Source organism: Plecotus auritus (genome assembly GCF_963455305.1).
Source record: "Plecotus auritus genome assembly, chromosome: 7".
Taxonomy (NCBI): domain Eukaryota; kingdom Metazoa; phylum Chordata; class Mammalia; order Chiroptera; family Vespertilionidae; genus Plecotus; species Plecotus auritus.
This window is the reverse complement of record NC_137774.1, coordinates 70021867-70032509: the sequence shown is the minus strand read 5'-3', so window position 1 is coordinate 70032509 and position 10643 is coordinate 70021867. Positions and strand designations below refer to the sequence as shown.

General features: G+C 53.3%; 1 protein-coding gene across 1 annotated transcript; it reads left to right on the top strand.

Annotated features, from left to right (window-relative positions):
• Positions 1–6042: 6042 nt before the first annotated feature.
• LOC308254194 (tryptase beta-2-like) lies at positions 6043–7349 on the top strand (the record flags this gene model as incomplete). Its single annotated transcript, XM_080680131.1, is given in 6 exon segments — positions 6043–6103; positions 6249–6420; positions 6533–6798; positions 6949–7002; positions 7005–7111; positions 7185–7349. Coding segments are annotated over 6 exon segments (825 nt in total).
• Positions 7350–10643: the final 3294 nt, after the last annotated feature.

Sequence of the window (10643 nt, the reverse complement as noted above, 5' to 3'; positions counted from 1 at the left end):
CACCGACATTGAACGGGTAACTGGTGGCCTTTCCAATAAATGGCGCCTGGTGGATAAACGTATGGGGAAAAGTGAAACTTGGGCCTTACTCACATCATATACACAAATTAACTCGAGATGGATGTATGTGAAATGTGGGTGCTAGCACTATTAAGTTTCTAGAACAAAACAGGAGAACATCTTCATTATGGCGGGATGCTTCTCGGCAGTAAAAAGGGAATGAAGTACAAACCAGAGAACAACCTGGATGAATCTCAAAATTGTTACAGCAAGCCAAAGAACTAAGGTGCAGCATATATGACCCCTTTCGTGTGAAGTTCTGGAACCACAAAACTAACCGATGGTGATAAAAATCGCAGCAGTGGCTGCCTTTGGGAAGGAGGGTAAAATCTTGACTTGAAGAAGACATGAGGGAACTATTTCAGATAATGAAAACGTTATATATCTTGTTTGGGGTGGTGGTTATACAGATTTTACAATATTCAAAACTAGTCAAATTGGACTCTAAAGTCCTGTGAAATCCGTGTATGTTAATTTTATCTCAATTAAAAAACATGTAGCCCTAGCCAATTTGGCTCAGTGGACAGAGCGTCGGCCTATGGACTAAAGGGTCCTGGGTTTGATTCTGGTCAAGGGCACGTAGCTTGGTTGCAGGTTCCCTGGCCCTGGTCGGGGTGCATGCAGGAAGCAACCAATTGATGTGTCTCACATCGATGTTTCTCTCTGTCACTCTGCCCCCCTCCCCTAAAAATCAATGGAAAAATATCCTTGGGTGAGGATTAACAAAAACAAAACAAACAAACAAAAAACATGTAATTACACACAGGGGTGCACAAAAGTAGATTTACAGTTGTAAATACACAAAACACAGTTTATTCTTATATTCTTATTTATTTTTTATTGTATTATTTATTTGTATTATGTAAACCAACATTTGCCCACCTCTCTCTCTGCTCCCCCCCCACTCTTTCTGCTCTGACATGTAGAGCTTGTAAGTTGTTACTCCTACCCTCACAACAAGAAAAATGCAGCCCTGCCGGTGTGGCTCATTGGTTGAGGGCCGACCTATGAACCAGGAGGTCAGGGCACATGTCCAGGTTTTGGGCTCAATTCCCAGTAGGGGGCGTGCAGGAGGCAGCTGATCCATGATACTCTCTCATCATTGATGTTTCCATCTCTCTCTCCCTCTCCCTCTCCCTTCCTCTCTAAAATCAATTAAAAAAAAGTATATTTAAAAAAATGCAGAACAAACTGAAAGTCAAGTGAAGACCCATCAGAGAATCTAGGTCAAAGGGCAAGCCAGTTCCCCAGACTGGAGAGACGGGACAGAGAACCACTGCTCATGCACAGAAGCTGCAGCAGAGCCTGATCAGAACACATACAGGCTAATTGGCTAACTGCTGGGCACTGATCATGGGGAGCTTGAGAGTTAAAAATTCTGGGGTCCCAGGCTTGGTGGGGGAGACCCATACTACCATGACTTTTTCCTCCAGGGGCCACTCTAGGGGCCACACCAGGCTCTCAGATGTGAGAAAAACTTCTCCCTTCAGGCAAGGGGGGAGGAAAAGAACCAATGTGAAATGCACCCAGATCCTTCTATTCTCTGGAACAAAGCCTAGCCTCAAGGAAAACCACTCTGTCAGACTGCAGGGGAAGAACAAGTAAGCCACTCCCCCCCGCCAAAGCCTTCATGTCAGCCAGGGACTGAAGCCACCAAAAGTGGAGGTTTGCTCATAGGATTTCAGAATACAGTACCTCCCACCAGATCACAGGGCTTCAGCATCATCCCTGGGTTACACTGAGAGAGCAGACATCTATTGGAGAAGGAGCTTCTAGGAAAACCAAAGACAGCAGGAGAGACAAAACCAGTCGCCAGAGGAAATTGAAGTCTCACAAACAGGAAACACAGCCCAACTCCAGCCAGATGAACATAAATCCTAGTTATCTCAATCCTATTACCCAATACATTATATCAGTTTCCACACACATGCACACACAAAAGCACAAGGCATGCTAAGAGGCAAGGAAAACACAGTCCGAGGAGACAACGCAAGCAACAGAATCAGACTCAGATATGGCAGAGATTTGGGGACTATCAGACAGAGAATTTATACTGACTATGATAACATGCTAAGGGCTCTAATGGGAACATGAACATCATGCAAAACAGAGGGGTAATGTGGTCAGAGAGATGAAAACTCTAAGGAGGAATAAAAAGGGTATGCTTGAGATAAAAAAACATTATAATAGAAATAATGTTATAATGTAAATTATAACAGAAAAACTCCCATTCAACATCTTGCTGGAGTGCTGGATAATGCAATTAGACCAAAAAAACAAAAAATTTACTGACTGGGAAGGAAGACATAAAATTGTCTCTGTTTTGAAGATGCCATAATTATCCACTTAGAAAAATCCCAAAGAACAAACACCAAACAAATTTCTGGAACTAGTAAGGAGCTATATAGCAAGGTTGCAGGATATAAAGTTAATATTAATTCAACTTGAGAACCGGTGCACGAAATTCGTGTGGGGGGGGTCCCCCTCAGCCCAGCCTTCACCCTCTCCAATCCAGGACCTCTCGGGGGTGTCCGACTACCGGTTTAGGCCTGATCCTGCCTGCCTGCCTGATCACCCCTAACTGCCCCCCTTGCCGGCCTGGTCGCCCCCAACTACCCCCTCTGCTGGCCTGGTCACCCCAAACTGCCCCCCTGCTGGGCTGGTCACCCCCAACTGCACCCCCCACCGGCCTAGTCTCCCCAACTGCCATCCCCTGCAGGCCTGGTTTCCCCTAACTGCTCCCCCACCTGCCTGGTCTCCCCCAACTTGCCCCCTGCTGGCTTGGTCACCCCCGACTGCCCCCCCTGTCAGCCTGGTTGCCCCACGCAGCCTGCTATTCAGTTGTTTGGTCGCGCCTCACTGCCCCTCTGCCGGCCTGGTCACCCCACGCAGCCTGCTGTTCAGTCGTTTGGTCGTCCCTCACTGACCCACCTGCCAGCCTGGTCACCCTGGTCGCCCCATGCAGCCTGCTGTTCAGTTGTTTGGTCGTCCCTCACTGACCCCCCCTGCCGGCCTGATTGCCCCATGCAGCCTGCTGTTCGGTTGTTACTGTGAGGGTGTCCTGACCAATGTATATTTTTTTTAGCTTGTTCATCATCCTCTTTTTTTTTAAAAATTTCTTTATTGATTAAGGTATTACATATGTGTCCTTATTCCCCCATTACTCCCCACCCCCCACCTCTTATTCATGCCCCCACTCCCCTGTTGTCTGTGTCCATTGATTAGGCTTATATGCATGCATATAAGTCCTTTGGTTGATCTCTCCCCCTGACCAATTTGCATATTACTCTTTTATTAGTATAGGTTGTTATACACTGCTATATACCTATAATGGAGAATTGAAATTTGAAATTAAAAGCAATACCCTTCACTTTAGCATCCCCAAAATGAAGTACTTAAGAATAATTTAACAAAATATGTACAAGATATACCTACATAACTCTGATGAAAGAAATCAAAGAGCTAAATGAATGGAGAAATATCCATATTCATAGATACAAAGACAATATTATTAAGATATCATATATATCAGGATATAAAATTAATATTAATTCAACTGATCAGAGATTCAATACAACCCCAATCAAAACCCTGGCAAGTTATTTTGTAGATGTCAACAAGCTGATTCTAAAGTTTATGTAGAAGGGCAAAGGACACAGAAAAGGCAACATGATATATAATTTTTAATCCTCATTTGAGATATGTTTTTGTTGATTTTATTTTTTAGAGAGAGGAAGAAGGGAGAGAGAGAAACATTGATGTGAGAGAGAAACATCGATCAGTTATCCCCCATACGGGCCCTGACTGGGGATCAAACCCAAAACATAGGTATGTGCCCTGATCCGAATCAAACCTGCCACCTTTTTGTGTATGGGACAATGCTCCAACCAATTGAACCACCTGCTTGGGCAAAGCCAACTTGATATTGAAGAAAAAGAACAAAATTGGAGGACTAACTTCAAGACTTACTATAGAGCTATAATAATATTGACGAAAGAAGAGACACATAAATCAATAGACTAGAATGGAGAGCCCAGAAATAGACCCATACAAATAGTCAACTGACCTTTGACAAAGAAGCAAAGGCAATTCAATGGGAAAAAGATAGTCTTTTCAACAAAGAGTAACCAACAACTAAATATCCACCTGCCAAAGTGAATCTTGACACAGACCTTTCACAAAGATTAATACAAAATGGACCATAAACCTGAGTGTAAAATGCAAAACTGTAACACTTCTAGAATATAACAAAAGAACACCTAGATGTCCTTGGGTTTGGTGATGAGTGTTAGTATATGTGCTGCCAAAGCCAGTACGTGACGATAAATTTTAGATACACCACCCAAGGCATAATCCATGAAAGAAAAAATCATTAAGTTGCACTTCATAAAAATAAGAAAACTTCTGCTTTGTAAGAGATACTGTTAATAGAATGAAAAGACAAGCCAGAGTGGGAGAAATTCTTTGCAAAACACATATCCGATAAAGGACTGTTATCCAAATACAAAAAGAACTCTTACACCTCCACAATAAGAAAGCAGGCAACTCAAATAAACATTGGCTGGGAGAAACACGAAGTAGCCCATGCCCTGTGTGAGCTCTGGGAACCCCTCTGCCTGCTTCAGTTGATGGTTCTTGTTACTATCTCTTCCCTGATGATGACCTGGATGGAGTGGGGAATGCAGGCGGTTCAGGAATGCCATGAGCGGGGAGGCTGGCTGGGGCCCCGTGACCAGTAGGCCGAGGGGAGAGTGAGGAGGTGGGATGGATGAACCGGGGACCAGGAGTAGTGGGGCCTGGTTGGGGGAGTGGCCAAGGGGAACTGGCATAAGAGCTTGTTATCTCACTGTCACTTCCCTCTGCCTGTCCCAGGATAATGGCACTCAGATCCCAAATAACAAGCTCCATTGTGATCAGCAGAACTGCTCAGATGACATCCGGACATGGATGTTGGAATCGAATCTGCCATCCTGGGGCCTGGGGGGCAGCAGGGTGAGGACATGGGCTGTTCCCTCCCAAAGCTCGCAAGGAGTCTGCCAGACCCTCCCTGGAAGTGAGGTGGGAGGGCTGAGCCCTGTGAATACAGAGATGTGGAGAGGAGTGACCATGGTAAGTGCCACTGTCCCATGGGCACCTCCCTGCTTCTTTGAGGGTGGCCCTCAGACACAATTCCTCTTGGGAAACAGGCGGGGTGGGAGCGGCTGGTTGCAGAGCCCAGACAGCAGCATCATCCGTGGGTGCAGCTGTGTCTGGAGGCCTCTTGGGGGCCTTCTCACTGCACCTGGCCGAGAAGAGGAGTCTAACCCCAGCAGCTAGAAGGGGAGCTATTTCCGTGCCAGGGCTCAGCCGGCTGACAGAGAGGTACGCTCAAATGTCCAGCTCCAAGTCCATGGCAGGATCAGGGAGCCCCAATACACAGAGGGGCTGGCGGACACAGCATGGATGCTGGAGCTCCCCCCGCCGACCCCCCACCACCCTAATCCAACTGGACTAGGCATCTCAGCTGCCAGAGTTCAAGAAGGCAGGACCCACTTCAGGGTGGAATGATGGTGACTTGGCCTCTACTTGGATGCATGCCCTATCCATGTGACCCGTCGGTACCCAGATGGGTGCCTGGTGGTGGGGGTATAGGTCACATGGAAGCTTTCGCCTGAATCATCCACTTCCTCCACCCTGGATTGGAGGATCGAGCAACCCCTCCTCTGACCCCCCACCCCATCTGGAAGGATAAATGAGGAGGGGAGAGTGGGCTGGGGCAATAGCAGCAGCGACACGTCAAGGTAAGCAACCCCACCAGACCCCACCATCTGGGGTTAGTGCACTGAGTAGCTGAGCCTCACATCTGGAGCAGCAGGACCTCAGACTCTGGGTCTGAACTGACCCCCCATCCCGGGGTCCTCGACTCCATCTGCACCCACACCCTGCAGACCCCCGCCAGGCTCAGCTCCCCTGGGTCAAGCAGCCCCTCCTGGCTCCTTCCAGATGCTGATTCTGCTGGTGCTGGCACTGCCCCTCCTGCTGAGCTTGGGCCATGCGGCCCCTGGTGAGTCCTGACCCTGCTCAGCCCTGTCCCTGCCCCTCCCCCCACAGGCTCCACAATGGGTGGTGGGCTCACAGAAGCCCAGGTTTGTGTGGGCACAGGGGCCGGGCTGTGTCCTGTCCTGCCCTGAGGGTGTTTCCTGCCCCAGCCCTGAGCCAGGACCTGCAGAGAGTGGGCATCGTTGGGGGGCAGGAGGCCCCTGGAAGCAAGTGGCCCTGGCAGGTGAGCCTGAGACTCAAACACCAATACTGGATACACTTCTGCGGGGGCTCCCTCATCCACCCGCAGTGGGTGCTGACTGCCGCGCACTGCCTGGGACCGTGAGTGTCCATGGGGCCTGATGGTGGGGGCTGGGCCTGGGACTGCATCCGCACTCCCTCCTGGGTGGACAGGAGGCTGCTCAGTCCCCTGAGTAGGTGCTCCTCTCTCCAGGGACATCAAAGACCCCGCAGACCTGAGGGTGCAGCTGCGGGAGCAGCACCTCTATTACCGGGACAAGCTGCTGCCCATCAACCGGGTCATCGTGCACCCCAACTACTTTGCATACGAGAACGGGGCAGACATCGCTCTGCTGGAGCTGGAGGACTCCGTGAGCACTAGGCACATCGCCCAGCTGGCGGCTCTGCCCCCTGCCTCAGAGACCTTCCCCCCGGGGACCCCCTGCTGGGTGACAGGCTGGGGTGATGTGCGGGAAGGAGGTGTCAGGCACAGTTGGAGGGATTGGGGGAGTGGGGACCAGTCACATCCACGACCCAGCTCTGGGGTTCCGTTGGGGGAGGGATCCCGACAGCAGGCTCGGGGCAGTGATGGCCTCCTCACTGGTGTTGATGCTCTCCTCTCACCTCCAGTGTCCCTCCCACCACCGTACCCCCTGAAGCAGGTGAAGGTCCCTATCGTGGAAAACAGCTTTGTGACACGGAATACCACACTGGCCTGTACACGGGGGACAACGTGCAGATCGTCCGTAACGACATGATCTGTGCCGGGGACGAGGAGAGTGACTCCTGCCAGGTGGGCCCATGTCCTCCCCCAAGTCCCCACCCCTCAGCCTCTCCAGCCACTTACTGACCCCTCTCCTCCCCAGGGCGACTCTGGAGGGCCCCTGGTCTGCAAGGTCAATGGCACCTGGATGCAGGCGGGTGTGGTCAGCTGGGGTGACGGCTGTGCCCAGCCAAACAGGCCCGGCATCTATACCCGCGTCACCTACTATCTGGACTGGATCCACCAGTATGTCCCTGAGGAGCCCTGAGCCCGTCCCTTGGGCTGCCACCTGGGGCCGAGGAGAATCCAGCCCCCTCCTGTCCCCGACCACTGCTTCCTGCCCAGGTGTCTGCCCTTTCCACCTCCCCTGCCCCCTGCCCTGAGCTCCCCCAGCCAACCTGTCCTCAGCCCAGGGAGTGGGTGGTGTGCACTGCCCCTCATTAAAGTGTGTGAAGAGCACATGTGGTTGTGGCCGTGTGTCCCGCTATGGATGTCACTGAGGGGGAGGGAGGGCTCCAGGGGCAGCCACACGGCCACTGTGGGGACCTGGCCCTGAGCACTGGGCATGGCTGTGGGGACACCCCCTCCCCAGCCCCTGGTGCCTGGGGTTGTGTCTCCTCAGGGAGTGGTCATGTGAATTCAGGACACATAAAGCAACACAGAACATTTAAAAGATGACTCTAGCCCAGCCAGAGTGGCTGAATGGTTGAGCATTGACCTATGAACCAGGATAATTCTAGGGGCACCCAGGTACCCAGCAAAGGGGTCACAATATAGATCCTTGGCCCCACACCCTGGGGCCCTCCGACCACGCAGTGCCCGCCCTCCCCCCGCACTGTCCTCAGCCCTCAGGCAGCACTGCGCACGCACAGGTGGACGTCCAGCGAATGCCTAGGTGTCACATCTGCAGATGGATGGAGGGGAGGCTGAAGCCTCCCGTCACACCGAGCACCACGTGGTGCTGTCCCCCCGCGGCTGCGTGCAGGGGGGACACCGTTTCTCACCGTCAGCGTGTCAGCTCCCACGCGGAGCCTGTGTCCAGGCTGCTACAGGGGACAGAGCTGTCCCCAGTCGGGGTCTCAGGACCAGGGGGCGCCTGTTCCCGTGCACACACCCCACGTCTGCCCTGTGCCAATCAGGGAGCTGGGTCTGAGGTCTGACCACCTCTATTTTCTGGGAGCCAGATGTCCCCCCACAGCAATGGGGTCTATGCCTGTCACCCTCCAACCTCCCATTCTGGTAGGGGGGGTGGCATATCATTGAGTTTTAATTAGCATTTTATGGGTTTTGGTGTGGGAACCCCTTTCACAATTGGGGCCCCCTCGGCAGGAGAGGGGACAGGTGTCCACCTGCAACACTGAGAGGGCCCTAAGCCCTCGTCCAATGCGTCCACCTTTTGGATGTGCGGTTGCCAAGTGAGCTTCCTGTCACCGCCCTGGGCCGCTGGTGTTGTGCATCCGGCAGCTGTGCGTGCAGGTTGTCTCCTGGGCACAGCGTCCCATGACAGAGCTCCGCTGCCCGCGGTGCAGACTTGGCAGGTCTGCGTTGGAGGGCCTCTGCCCACTCACCCGAGCCTCCCTGCTGTGGACACCATGGTGGGGGGAGCTAACCCTCCTCATTCCCTTTCATCCTTAATCATCTTATTGCAGCCAGAATACTGTCCTTCCTCGATGTGAAAGCAGAGATGGGCCGGCCTCCACCCTCCTCCCTCCCTCCCTCTCTCCGCCCCACACTCTTGGGGCTGCCACTGTGGTTGGTGGGCTGAGCTCCCTGGATTGCTCACCTTGCACAAGCGCATTTACACGTTTCCCAGTGCAGGCTGTGCTGGGGACACTGAGGGACAAGGGCTCCTCCGGTGGGGGTGCAAGGAAGGAAAGGTACATGGGCGGGGACTGGGGCTGAGACCCCCACACTGGGGGAGCAGGGAGGATGCTGGGCACCCCACTTCACCTTGTCTGGCCCTGGGATCTTTAGAAGCTCAGCCAGCAGCAGTGACAGATAAAGTTTGTGTTGGCTTATCAGGGAGGGTCAAGTGGGCCTTCCACTGTGCCAAGGGGGCTGCGAGGGGGACAGCACTTCCTCTGTGCCCACATGGGTCCTCCTCTGGGGGCTCCGTGCAGGCCCACGTTCACTGACTGCTGGTGACCCACACCCCAGGTCCAGGCAAGGGTGGCACTCTGGGGTACGCCATCCCTCCTGGAAAATGGGCACAGAAATGAGTCCCGTCAGTCAAGGGGACCACACCCATGGAGTTTGGAGTTTTTTGCTGGAGAGCAGGCCTGGAATCCTGGGGGTGTGCAGGAAACCATGTATGGGGTGCTGGTGGAATGAGAGGGTTCTCAATGCTGGAGGCAAATGAGCTAAAATAGATGAATGCCCTGAAGGCCCATCATGTGGGGACCAGGGAAGTCACTGGGGGTCCAGGAAGCACAGAGAACCTGGGATCTTCTAGGCCTAGCTCCCAACCCACACACTGGGTGACATCAGGCCTTCAGAGCCTGGGAGTGCTGGCCAGGGCTGCACGGCCCTCCCTGAGTTGGACAGAAGGGCAGTTCCCCCTTCCTCAAAGTGCACCCTTCCAGGTATGTTCCTGTGACGGGTTCAACGCAGTCCTCAGAGATGGTGCCACTGCCATCCCTGTCCATTGTCAAGGCAATGTGGCACAGGCACCTTCGAGCCACATCTCCAGGCCAGGTGCTGTAAGGAGACAAGTCTGTGGCCTGAGAAGCCACGTCCTCACTCTCACCCTCCATGTACCTTGGTTTCCCCCACACCTACAAGGGGATCAGCGACACAGAGGCACCTACAACCCAGGCCTATGACTTGGAGCTGGGCAGGGGGCTGGGAGTGGGAAAGTGCAGTCCCTCCCAGAGGCCCCTCATCAGCCCAGTCATCAGGCCCTGGCCAGACAAGATGGTCAGATAGGGGTGCCCCAAGCTGGGCAGCTATGCTGTGTCCGTTAGATCAGTGGTGACCATGGGACTGCAAGACTGATGTGGGACAGGGACAGTGGGGAGGGTGGGTTGGTGACTCCGGTCATGGGGTTTCAGATGTTTCTGCCACACTGGGCCTTGAGCTGGGACATCCTGAGAGATCCCCAAGATCAGGCTTTGAGAACAAGGGGCCATGGGGCTGCAGACAAGCCCTGGTCCCTGAGAAGCAAGCAGGACATGGGGCAAGGTCAAGGGTCAAAGCTAGGGGTCAAGGACTCCAGGCCAGGGAGATAGCAAGAATGGGATGCCTTCTGGAGCCCTAAGCTGACTGCCCCACTGGAAAGTTCTCCCCGTGGGGACCCCCACCCCCCCAGCACCCTTCCCCGTCAGCAGCTCTGGCAACTACTTCTCCCTACGTTGTCAGGTGCAGCTTCTCCACTGTGAATGCTGTGTGCTCAGTTGCTATGATGAACTCAGTTTCCGGAACTTCCCGACTGTGGATCTGCCCGAGTGGGGGGAGCATAGGACATCGGCAGGCAGGTGCTCAGGAGAGGACTCTGCCACTCTGCTGGGGACCCATCCAACTGTCCGCCCTCTCAGGCGAGACTGAGATTCTGAGGGCCACCCAC